This window comes from Marmota marmota, unplaced genomic scaffold (assembly GCF_001458135.2).
Source record: "Marmota marmota marmota unplaced genomic scaffold, marMar, whole genome shotgun sequence".
NCBI classification, from domain to species: Eukaryota; Metazoa; Chordata; class Mammalia; order Rodentia; family Sciuridae; genus Marmota; species Marmota marmota.
The window spans coordinates 3925009-3938026 of record NW_026000136.1 but is presented as its reverse complement, the minus strand read 5'-3'; the positions used below and the strand labels follow the sequence as shown (position 1 = coordinate 3938026).

At 50.2% G+C, this 13018-nt stretch overlaps 1 protein-coding gene across 4 annotated transcripts in view; it reads right to left on the bottom strand.

Annotated features, from left to right (window-relative positions):
* Nucleotides 1-13018, bottom strand: part of Sdk1 (sidekick cell adhesion molecule 1) — a 521957-nt gene that overhangs the window by 49035 nt on the left and 459904 nt on the right. For all 4 annotated transcript variants that reach the window (XM_048785279.1, XM_048785280.1, XM_048785281.1 and 1 more), the window contains 2 exons: nt 2399-2514; nt 139-325 (listed from right to left, as the gene is read on the bottom strand). In XM_048785279.1, the coding sequence (XP_048641236.1) occupies nt 139-325; nt 2399-2514 (303 nt within the window). The remainder of the gene's footprint in view (nt 1-138; nt 326-2398; nt 2515-13018) is intronic.

The window sequence follows — 13018 nt, the reverse complement described above, 5'->3', positions numbered from 1 at the left end:
CAGTGACAGGAAAGGCAGAGCAAAGAGCTGTGAAACCAAAGGAAAGGGTGGTTTATTCTGCCTGGGGGTCCCCAGAGCCACCAGGGAAGTGACACAGGTTGGTGACTGAGGCCTGCAGAGAGGAAACGGCCCACTTACCAGCCTGATGGGTGCGCCCCTGCCGAGGGTCACTCTTGGGCCCGTCGCCAGCAGCGTTGAAGGCGGAGATGCTGACCATATACTTGGTGTGGCTGGTCAGGTTCTTCAGCTTCACCGTGGGCTCGGGGAGGAACAGGACCTTCATTTTCTCTGTTTCGTTCCGCCTGTCTGACTCCCAGTAGTAGATCTGTTAGAAAGGACACCGGGAAAGGGGGGGGCGTGAGGAAGCTGCATGTAGGATCAGCTCCTGAGGCTGGGCCTGCGTCCTGGGCAGAGTCCTGCAGGATGGGGCATCTTCCCCCAAGGGACCAGGGGTGACTATGGGCAGGTGAAGGTCTCTGGCTGCTGATGTCATTGGGCAAAGTTTGGTGTTTCTGAGTTGCTCATCTAGACAGTGAGCGCTGCCTACTCAAACCTTTCAAGATGGGGTCTCAGGGTAGGAGGGGTTCTTTCCTTCAGTCTCCTGTTGGTGCCTAGATTATAAAGCTTGCCCTGCTGGGGCCTGTACCAGGGCCTCTGCTGGGCCCTTCAGTCTTTTGGAGACAGTCTACCTCCTGCTCCAACCTATGGAAATAATGAGCCCTCAAACTCTTCCATGTGACCACATTTTGTTCAAAATTGAGATCTAATTTTTTGATCAATGTGAAAAAATACTTTGGACATTAAAACACTAAAAAAAAACCCAGGAAGTAGAGCCATGTTGGACTTAGAACTGGGGTAAAACCCTGTACCTCTCCTGGGTTCCACTTCTTCTCAGCTAGCTTTGATGTGCTCCTAGGTGAACTTGATGCCCAAGCATAAAAGTTTGAATTGGTTGCCAGAATTACTTCCCTAGACAGCTGGCCAGGAACCACTGCCCCAGCCAGTGCCAGCTGGGCTGCCCAAAGACAACACAGGCCAGAAGATCCACCCTGGCTCTGAAGAACTAAGCCTGAGCCAGGCCCTGTGAGCGCTACACCTTGTGCAAGAGCGGCACAGAGGATGCAGGGGGCAGTGGGAGCCCAGGGCCAGTATCCCACCTTGCACGTGCACAAGTCACATCTCTGCTGAAGCAGGTCCTGACACGTGAGCACCACTGATTTCTACCTGCAAGACACATCTGCTTGCAAAGCTGACCAAAGAGGATCCTTCACTCACACAGGCCTTGCTAACTTGAGATCAATATCCAAGTTCAATGTCTTTATCATTAAGGAAATGAGAAAACATATTTTGGACATACATAAATAGCACCTTGCTTCCGAGCTCACAGGACTTGCCATTGCCTCATTAATCATTGTAACAGCCCTGCCAGGGAGGAAGGTATTAATTTTCATAAAACACCTACAAGAATCATTTTTAAATGGACATTTAATTGGTCCAATAGGCATCAGGGCAGGCTAAACCATAGAATCTGGTAACTGATCAACTGGGGCTCCAGCAGGCCAGACAAGGAAATTAATTCTAGAGAAGGATGGGGCATTTTCAGGGAACAGAACAGGGTTTTCTTTTTTTTTCTTCTGAACGGTTTTCACAGCTGTCCAGGGGTCCCAAGCTCTCCTAGCAGATGAGACCTTAGCAGCCAAGAGCTCAAGGTGCCCTGGGCAAACTGACTCTGTGTAACCCACCCCCTGCCCCCGGGGCTTATGGTGGAACAGGATGCTGTCTTTTCTTTTCCTCCATCTCTGAAACATTTAGCTAATGATGACTTGGACCTCATTATGTGGTTCTCAAAGTGAGGTTCCCCAAATCCATGCCACTTGGGAACTTGTTAGAAATGTAATTCTCAGGCCCTGCCCAGACCTACTGAACTGAGGGACTTACTCAATGTCCCATAGTGATTGAGTGCACTGAGGGATGGAGAACCTGCTATTTTGAGGACACCTCATTTCCTGTCACTGTCAGCAAATCCGCTGGTGGCTCCAGAGTGGGCTCAGGAAGAAGTTGGGTTCTCTGGGCAGGCCACAGAGGCTGGAGGAGGGACAAACCCAGGCCACCTTTGGATAAGCCAAGGAACCCCCCACCTTGTAGTCACAAAGCAGCAGTAGGCCCACTTCCCACCCCAGGCAGCTTTGATCCCAGGCCGTGGTCCAGCCAGGCCTGTTCCAGATGCTCAAGGCAGCAGCTTCCCGCCTGCTGTGTATTTGCCACTGAGAAAACAGCAGGACCCAGTGAGCTGAGGGCACAGCCCTGGGGAGGAGCAGGATTCCAGCTGAAGCCCTGGGGCCTCATACCGCCAACAAGTGAGCTGGAAAAAAGAGCCAACCCATGCGTGAGAGCTTGCCTTGTAACCCTGGATGTTCCCATTCTGGCTTTCTGGGGGCGGTGGGTCCCACATGACCTCCAGCTGGCTGGCCGTGAGCGGGGTGACCTGGATGTTCTGCGGGGCCATCGCTGGAGCTGAGGAAAGAATAGCACATGATGGTACCTAGCACGTTCCTTCAGAAGCTGAGCCCCCGCCCACCCCCAGGACTCATGCAAGCCCTAATTCCATGATGGCAGCATGGGAGATTCTGTCGGGACATTGCTCTGGCTTGGGAGACCTAGGGTACAGTCACATCCCAGCTCCAGGCTCCTGCCTCTGAAGTTAGTTCCTAGTCCTTTCATGCCAGGGGATGCTGCAAACCCTTCCAGAAAAACATACTTAAAGGCATAAAGTAACACATACAAAATTACAAAGAAGACTGATCTCACTGAGATAGAGTTACTGAGGATTTGAAAATAAACATAGGATATAGGAATCCATGGGTTCTGGGATAATGCTCAGGAGTGGTTTGATTCCAGTAGCACCTGGAGTGTGGCCAGAGATGCCTATGGCTCTGAGAGCAAGGGAGCCACAGGCACTGCTGACATTCCTCATTGGGGGAAATGCTGATTTTTGAAGAGGTTTTAGGGGAAAAAAAGATATTTGTATTGCCGTTGCAAATACAGGTGGCCCAGTGTGAAGTCTATCCTAGACCAGAAGAGTTTGGACACATAGAGGTGCTCCTCCAGGCTGATGGGACCAGCTTCCTGGGAATGTGGCTCCACATTGCTCTCTGAGGCTCTCGAAATTTGCAAGTTCTAAGCACCAAGTCATTGCCCCTTTCCCCCTCTTTCCCATGGGAGGGTCTCCTTGGGGTACCCCCTCAGTGCACATAGTATGCAGAAGAAGAGAACATACCTTACATACAGAGATTTGATAAATTGTGGTATAAAGGTGTATTAAGAATTGCAATGCAAAAAATTATGAATGTAATACACTCCTCTATTGTGATGTATGTAAGAAATAAGAAAGAAAGAAAGAAAGAGAGAGAGAGAGAGACAGAGAGAGAGAGAGAGAGAGAGAGAGAGAGAGAGAGAGAGAAAGATGAGATTTCTATGGGGGACAGCATGGTTGCACCTCTAATGCAACCATTAGGGAGTTGTGAACAATGCACAGAGCACATGCACATTCTGGAACATTCCTAGTCTCTCTATATTTTTCTGGCTTCACACCATTTCTGAATTCCATGCAGAGTACTTTCTCATGATGGTCTGTTCACTGCCTCCTCCTAGGACTTACTCCCTTCTCCCATCTGGGCACTCCGGGTAGGAATCTGGGCCGTGCTGGACCCTGAGGAGCTGTGTGGAGTTATATTGGGTTCCCAGCTCTGGAAGGCCAAGCCCCCCCACCTCACTTCCTATGGCCTTGACCTGCAGACCCAAAACATAGCTGCCTTTTGATTCAGGACTGCTTATAGGCCATAAAGAGACAACAAAACAGTCACTGTCCGAGATGTCTGGGCACCTGGGCTCTGGAGAAGCCTTCTGGGGAGAGAATGACCTCATCAATCACCCCTTCCCAGGTCCCCCTCCCCACTTTCTGCTCTCTCCCCCCAATGTAGAATAAAATAGTAATTAACACCCGCTCAGCCTGACACCAACTATTTATTTTGTTCTAACTGTGTGGTTTCCATATTATCACTGCCCACCCTGCCGTTAATGGAAATGTTAATAACCCACACCAGGTTGTTGTGACAGATGCTCAGCCTCATTATCAGAAATTCTTATTTACCGCTCCATTAAACAACAGAATCACACAAAAAAACAATTCAATCAAAACTAACTGGAGGAATTTTAACAGCCACATTAATAATCCAAAACATAAATAAAGTTAATGTCTTCTGCATGTTTGCCATCGGCAACTCTATTGCAAAATTACTGTTGTACAATTAAAATGTGAAAGGCAAAATTGAGCACGGCCATTACCCTGGTGGTGGGTTAGGACTCCCCCGCGAAACACCCCAAGGTTTTCTTTCCACAGACTTCGCTAAATCCAGAGTCCCAACAGCCCTGGACTAGGATGTCTATCAGCAGGAACTGGTAGGATCCCGTGAGCTCCAGGCAGCCCCAGTGCCTGGGGCCCGCGTGCCTCCTGGCTAGGGCTGACGCACTGGACTAGGGCCCCTGGTGCATCTTGGGCAATTGAGATGCTTCTGTGCAGCTGCCAGCTATGCTGAAGCACAGGGCTCTTGTTCCATAAAAATACTGCAGGTAACAAAGACTTTTTTGTTGATTACACAAGCAGGGAAGAGAGAAATAAATGTAAACACAGAGCAAAGCCTGTCAGTTTGGGGACTTATTTTTTCTGGCTCCTGAAAGCTGCTGAGCTGCCAGCTCGACAAGAGAACTTGACTTTCAGGAAGGTCCTGCTGTTCCCAGTCCCGAATGCAAGCCTTGCCTGTTCAGTGCATGCAGCTGGGAGCCAATGGTGCCACAGTTCAGTCAGTTTCTTTTTGTTCTCCCACTGGAACATTTGCAGCATAAGAAGCCACAAATATCAGCCGGAAATTTTTTTTTTAATGCATGAAATTGTTTTTCAAAAGTGTTTTTGGCCAGAACACCCGGAAATTGTTGATTTGTAGATTGCCCCCACATAGCATTTAAAGGTGGCACAGAAAGGTTGTGGTGCAAAGCTGAGACCTGTCCTGCATGCCTCATGCAGAGGAGGATGGTGCCATGACAGAGCTGTGTTGCTCCCACCCTTGGTGGGTTGGCTCCTGCATCCTTGCCACGGCACTGGCATAACCTTGGAGAGGGACTTCATCAAGGCAAAGACAGAGAGCATTCAGGGACTTTCAGAGGCATCTTGCATCTGATACCTCTAATGAAATTCCAGAGGCTTCCAGAATTTTCTGGAATTCTGGCTGTTTACTTCAAAAGGCCCTGAAAACTTGGGTGCTGTAGGCTGAGCCAGGATGTGGCACGGCTCTCTCCGGTCCTGCCGCCTGTGCTGGGAAGGGGAGCCTCCCAGGGTGCTAGGGCAACGTCTGGAACTGTCACCTTCAGCTCTATCAGGAAGTAATCCCCAAAGCACAAGGTTTTCCCTGAAGCAGTCTTCACTTGCTAGTAAGCAAAGAGCTTGTCTCTTGCCCCTGCATCTGTGTCCCACTGGCCCTGGGGTAAGCTGGGTCACGCACAGAGCCTTGCACTGCAGCCTCGCCTCAAGGTGTTCAGGTGGGTGGCAGGATGGGCACCGCTGTGCTACCACCACAGAAAGGAGAAGTAAGAAAGTTCTACAGCCACCCCCCTCACCTACATTTCACTTCCTGGGGTTTCCATTACCTAGGATCAACCATGGCCTGAAAACATTAAATGGAAAACTCCAGAGAGAAAGAGAGACCACATCCACATAACTTTTATTGCAGTATATTCTCCTAACTGTTCTAGCTCACTGTTAAGTTATTGCTGTTAATCTCATATAATACCTCACTTATAAATCAGACTTTATCGTAGGTCGGTATGGATAGAGGAAAGCAGGACTACCTACAGGCTCAGTATTCCTGGAGGATTCGGGCCTCCACTGAGGTCTTGAAGTGGACCCCTGAGGATCAGGAGGTGGACTTTGGTAAAGCCAAGGAGGCTCAGGAGAGCAAGAGCAATGTTCAAAGTTATAGGGAGTAACCGCAGCAATAAGGAGGCTCATTCATTCGGTTCTTTCCTCCCTCATTCAAAATGCTCACTGCCCCGGGATGGAGGGCCATCCATCTGACCTGAGGACAGTGGTGTGGGTGGAGTTTGCGGTGGCCTCTCCTGGAGGTGGTCTGCTCACCCTCCTCCCACCCAGCTGACCAATGCTATGGGAGCAGTAGTGGAACCCAGGCAGCTGCGACAGCGCCGCCTCCTAGCAGAAGCTTCTGGAGGGTATGTGGCATGCTGCTTGCCCCCTTTTCCTATCTCAAGATGGCTGGCCTCATATGGCCAAGACCTCCACCTGAGTTTTGAGGAGAAGAGGAAGCAGAGACTGGTTACGCCTTAAAGGGCAGGCAACATGGCAGTGAACGTAGCATGGGGCTGGAACCTCTGAGAGTCAGGTTCCTGATTTCCAGGGCTCAGCTATGCTGGAAACTTCCTGAATATTCACTAGACCCTTGGCTCAGGGCTGACAGGTGGGTGGACACAGAGATGCAGAAGACAGTTTAACAGGAGAGAAACATGGCAGTAGCCACAATGTAAGATGGATGTGAACAGAGGTTCCAAGCGCTTCAAGCTGGGGATGTGGGTGTTTCCTGGAGGACAGAACATCAGGCTGACTCTTAAATAACGGGGAGGATTTAACAGGGGACTATGGCCAAGAGAGTGAGGGTACTGTCAGAGGAGGGTATGGAAGGAATGAGCATCAATTAAAAGCAGGATGTCTGTTGCGCTCACAGAAGGCAGATGATCTTCCTGTCACTAGGGCCTCCCGAGGCCAGTGGGACACCAACTACTGCTAGGGCTACCATGAGCCTCACCAAATACCACTATTGCTAGGGACACCCCAGGCCATGCTGGGCATTCACTATTGTTAGGGTCATGCAGGCAATCACTATTACTAGGGCTATGTCAGCCATGTGGGGGTTTCCTGCTCTCGTCAAATCCCCCTCAGTCATGCTGGGAACCTGCTTTTGCTAGAGCCATGTTAGACTGTGATGGTCTGTGGTAGGTTTCTACTTTCAGTTTTTGTAATCCAGTGCTTTATGATTTGGATAGAGCAGGTTTTTAATGGAATAATTTGAGGATCGTTGTTAATGTTTTACCATAATGAAATAATATTACTTTTAAATTCTACATTCATCAATTTACTTTAATTGCATCAACATTTTCCTGGTCAAATACTCTCTCTGACTCCCCGTTGAAATAAATAAGAAACAGAATTCTCTAATCTAATTTACCTTCTCGGCTAACTTTGCCAACACATCTGTCCCCCTAAGCTGGGACACCTGGAGGCACACTCCAGGTAGGTATGTTGCCTCTGGAGCCTTCTCCACACTTAGAGGAAGTTTAATGAAACATACTGCTTCAACTGGTTGGGGACAAGTCAGAGCTGGTGACAGAGAGCGAGACTCAAGGCAGCAAAGTGAGCCCCTGGGGACTGGCAGGCTTGGCAGGGAGCCAGGAAACGCAAAGCCAGGTACCAGGATGAGCGCAGGAGCCCAAGGACGAGGGTGTCCAAATCACCGTCATCCTCACAGGGCCTGGAAAGCCTGCTGCCCTAGATGGGCCAACTGTCCACAGCCCTGCCCTCCAGGGACTTTGGGTTGTTTTGAGGGCTTTAGTTGGCATCATTGGTAATTTTTAAAAAGCTTACAATGGATGATTCCAAGTAAAAAAAATCATATTTTATAAACCTGTAACAGACATGATGGACACGGATCACCCTTCTGTCAACCTGGAGCCCCCTTCTTTCCAGAATTCTCCAGGACTTTTGGGGTCAAGAGTAGGTGATGATTTCCCACTTGCTGACTGTGTGATTCCAAGTACTTTGTTGGGTCTCTCTGAGCCTCTGTCCTGATATGTGTAAGAGGGGAAGTCACCAAACTTGAAGGGCTTTGAAATGAAATGACCCAGGTGAGATGAAGCCGAGTCCTGCACGCAGGGCCCCAAAGGAGAGGTGGATCCAGATGTCTGGCTATGAGCCCATGAGCTTCTTCCTGAGGAAGTACGGCCATCATGGTCCCTCTCCACCCAGGAAATTGCCCAGGAGAGGGTGGGCACTGGTTCCATCTGGGGCACACCCTATGGAGGCTCTAAGTAGCTATACGACAGTGTGTGAAGAGATAAACGTGTGTCCCCTTATGGGCAACTTCTAACATAGCTCGATGATCTCACCTTGGTTCTTGGACGTGGGTTTAACCAGTGACCTGCTTCTAAGAAGCAGAACCTGGCACTGCTGGGATTCGGTCACAGGAGCCTAGGCTTCTTGCTCCTCCCTGTGGATGGAACCACTTGCCATGCTGTGAGATGCCCCATGGGAGACCCTTCCTGGCAAGGAGCTCAGGGAGGCCTCTGGCCAACAGCTCATGAAAACTGAGCCTTCGTCCAACTGCCTTGGGGAACAGAATCCTGCCAACAATCACACAAGCGAGCTTGTACACTGGTCCTTTCCTTCAAAGACACTGCCAGGCTGATACCTTTTCAGAGATCCTGAAGCAGAGGACCCACTATGCTGTACACAGAGACACTGAAGCAGCAAATGTTTATTGTCTTCATTATACAAATGGAGTAACTTGTTGCATGGCAATAGCTGCCTAAAATTATCCTGGCTGGAGCCTGACCTGGGCCCAGCCTCCACACAGTCTGTGTGCTTAGAGACTGGCTGTGGTTTGGTGCAGCCTAATAAGAAACACCGTGTTTGCATGGTGCAGATATTCCAGAGATAACCCACTCGGGGTCAATGAGTCTCTGTACATGGCATGGCGCTGCAGGTATGTAGGAGCCTGGCCTTTTCATTTGCATATGAGAAGAACAGAGCTCTGGAACAGTATAGGATTCATCAAGTGGCTCTGATCACAGGAGCCTCCAGGACACACAGGGAAGAGCTTACTGGAGCTCTAGGTTCTGACTGAGCAGATGGACGGGTGTGGGAAGGCAGGACACTCCAGGTGGAGGATCTACGAGTAGCAGAGGTGTGGTACATCCATTCATTTTACACTGCTGCCACAAAACACCAGAGGTAGCCTAACTTTATAAAGAAGAGAGGTTTACTCAGTTCAGTTTCAGATGCTGAAATTCCAATGGCATGGCTCCCCATCAGTTGAGGCACCAGCAATGGTGGTAGCACGTGTGGGAGCAAGAGATCATGTGATGAGGAAGGAAGCAGAAGAGACTGAGGTCCCACAGTCTTCTTGAAGGGCATGCCTCTAAATGACCTAAGGACTACCCATGAGCCTCATCTTTTAAAAGTCCCATCTTCTAACATCACCACATGGAGGACCAAGCTCCCATTCCATGTACTCCCGGGGGGATAAGCCACAGCAGTCGGGATGGGCACTCTCCCTTCCACAGCCTCGAGGTAAGCATGAGCTGATCTAGGGTGATGGTAGCTGCCATCCTAAGCAACTAAGTGGTTTTAAAAATGGTTGTTTCAATAGAAAAAGGAGGTTGAGGCCAGAGAATTTCAGACTCATAACAAGAAACATATTTTTCTTACGGATTTGAACTTGCCGTTTTGCCCTGAACCCTTGTTCTGCTGAGCATCCAGCCCTGATTCTACCCAGTAATGATCTCTGTTTTCCCACCACAGCTCACAGTGTTTACACGTTCTTATCGGTTCATCACCGTTATCACCCACTGTTCGATAAGCAAAGTTAAAAGCCACTGAAACCAGCCAGCTGTGCAGCTTGCATGTTTCTGTTTGTTTTTGTCCTCGCCTGGAGAGTGAGCTTCCTGTCACAGCAAGATCCAGGGACTGAACCACTCTTGCTCACGAGGCACCCTGGGCATTCCACATGGGCTCCTCCGTCCCTAGGTAGCCCGCCGCCTCCTGTGCAGCTGGTGTTTGCAAAACTCATGCTGTTGGAGATATAGTTCATCTTACAACCTAGAAAACTGAGGCTCAGGTGGGTTAAGCCACTTGCCCCAGAATGGGCTAGACCTGAACTTGGATCTGACTTTAAGGTCCAAGCTGCTTCTCTAGAGCCGGGGTGGAAACTTCCTGTAAAGACCCAGGTACTATCTTAGCTTTGAGGCCTCTGTTGGAACTACTCAGCTCTCCACCTTTCTGTGGCAAAAGTAGCTCAAATATTTACTATTTAGCCCTTTACAGAAAAAAGGCATGGCTGCATTCCAATAAAATTTTATTGACAAAATGGGTAAGGAGCTGGCCTTGGAGCCTGGGCCAAGTTTGCCGCTCTGCTGGAGGGCAGCAGGGAAGGAAGAGGGCAGCCGGATCGGGACGATGCTGATGGTTGAGCACCCAGGGGCTGAATCGCCCGGCAGAGCAGCTTTGTCAGCCCAGAGGCTGGAGCGGAATGGTGTAGAAGAGGAGGAAAACCTGACGGCTGAAAGACTAGACACCTCCATGGGAATGCAAAATGCTGACAGAATAGTTGATTATATTAAGGAATTATGATCACTTTTTCCAGGTGTGATAATGACTTTGCATTATGTATTGAATTTTAAAGAGTTCTTGTAGGGATATATATACTGAAGGTATTTTTGGATAAAATACGATGTTTTTATAAAAGAGTATGATGTCTGAGACTCATGGGGAGGAGGGGAAAGGCGGATTAGATGAGGGGGAGGTTAGCTGACCTGGATTTACAGCGACACATTCAGAAACAAACACAAAGCAGTCATTCCTTCCAGGCTCAGCTGGGATGGGAACGAAGGCCGCAGCTGGTGTTGGGCAGGCCTGGGCTTGGTGAGACTCAGGGGCCACCGCACTCTCAAGTCTGCTGCTGCCTCTGCTGGTCCCAGTGACCCAGAGGGCCACGTGAGCCTTGTGTCCATGTGGGACGCCAAGCCTAGGAGGGGTGGGAGTGCCTAGTCACTTGGTGATGGACAGTCTACTCATCTTGCCGACCGGCTTCAGCCGCCGTCCTATCCAGCCACTGCGACACAAAGAGGCCCAACCCTTTAAGGCTGGACCCTGGAGAGCCTTGTAACCCCCAGAAGACCCCATGCCAGGCAGCCCATCTGCCCAGAGACTCCAGGCAGGGCTGCCCTCAGGGTCCTCCCTCCCTTCAGCGGTCCAGCAAGCTCCTGTGCATGTGGACCTCAGCAAAGCTGTCCCAGTGGATAATACAGCAAACCAAAGGATTTTCCAGAGAATCTGGAACACACTTAGACTCAGGACTGTGTGATGTCTAGGATCTTTTCCAAATAAAGCATTAGTCATTATAATATTCTCCATGACCTTTCTACTTTTATGGAAATCAGGTTATTAATAATGTCACTTATCCACCCACATTTCCTGGGCGCTGCGTCTGCCAGGAGAGGTAGCGACCAGGCTACAGGGGCAGCATATGCAGCATGCAGCATGGGAGGGACGTCCGTTCAGGGCAACCAGCATGATGCTCAGGGTGTATGGGTGGAGGAGGCCTGAGCAGGATCCAAGGGGTCCACGGGCCAGTCCCAGGAGGAGATTTGCTGTTCCCCTAGAGAATGTGGGGACCCACCAGGGTGGAAACAAAGTGCAAGAATGAGACCTGCACTGGACAAGGACTACTGTGGCAGGAGTGCAGAGGGCAGGGGGGTGGGGTGGGATGAAGTCAGCAGCCCCAGAGGTTCTGAATGTCCCTCAATAGAGGTTCCCGGGGATAACAGCTCACAGCTGTGCACATGGTCACCCACAGCATCCCTGAGACTGTGTCCGGGTGTTCTCTTTCCCCTTCCTCTCTCCCAGGGGCTGTGTCTACCTCTGAGCACAGGGCTTAGTCCTGGGGGTAGCTGCTCCTATAACACAGCCCTGCCCTTGCCACCCCCACTTGGTTGCCCCATTCACTGTGCTTAGAGCACCCCATCCAAAGGGTACCTGGTGCCCATGGCCTCCCCAGAGATGCCTGGGGTGGCATGTGCCAGTAAGAGCCTAGAGGAGAGCCCATATGACACCTTGATCCCCCCAGTGTGATGAGGCGGGGCCAAGCACCCACCCTACTGTGCACAGGAAGCCCGATCACATCCCAGACGGCCCCCCTTTGAACCTGGTGATGGCTTCCAGATGTGTCTGTCCCCAAGGAAGCAGATGCTGGAGACCCGCAGCCCTTTGCCCCTCCTGACTGGTGATGAAGGGCTACTCCACCCCCTGAGGTCAGAGACTCATCTGTGAGCTGCAGGTGGCAGTTCCCACCCAGGTGACCGTGTGGGCTTTTGCAAGATGTTCACTCAGCCCTGCCCAATGGAAGGCCATGTCTGACCTCCTCACAGCGCTCGCTTCAGCGCGGGCTGCAGACTGACCACAGAAACAGCAGACACTGACAGTGATCTGCTTGTGGTCACTACCCAGTGTTTGGTTAATGGCCACCCAGGCTTCCCACCGAATGGCCATGATGAGATAGCTCAGCCTTGTGAAGTGCGGGGCGACTACATTAATTGCTCTGTAAGCAACTGCCGTTCTCTCTTCATTATAAACACATTTTCCAACACATACAGCTCTGAATCCTTTTAATCTCACTTAATGGGCTCCAGGACTGGCTTTATTTGTCACTAGGGGGAGCTAAAACAGCCAGAAGCTTTGTTATTTTGCTCTTGTTCCAACCAACGGTAATTAAAAGCTGGTAGTATTTTAGGAAAGGTAAAACCTACACTCCACAGTTAAGTTTCTCATTCTTTAAAAATAACGGCAAACCCATAGTGTCAAGATATTTTCTGTCTCCCAAAGCAACAGCCGAACCCAAAGCAACCCAAATACTGCCTAAGGCAATTGAGTGATTAGAAACACTGAATTTAAGAATCTCTTTTTTTCTCTTTGGGGGAAAGTTGTAGCGCCTCAGACCAAAGTTCTGATTCTTTAGCTGGGGTCTGCTCTTGGAAGTGAGTCCCCGCTGGGTGTAGAAATGAGGCGAGTCCTGGCTCCCTTTTCAGAGAGCCAATAATGGTGGACTTTTATTTGTTTGTACTTTAGTGCTGGGCAGGGGAAGGGCCTCTGCCTGCTGCTGAGCCACACCCCAACCCCAAGGGC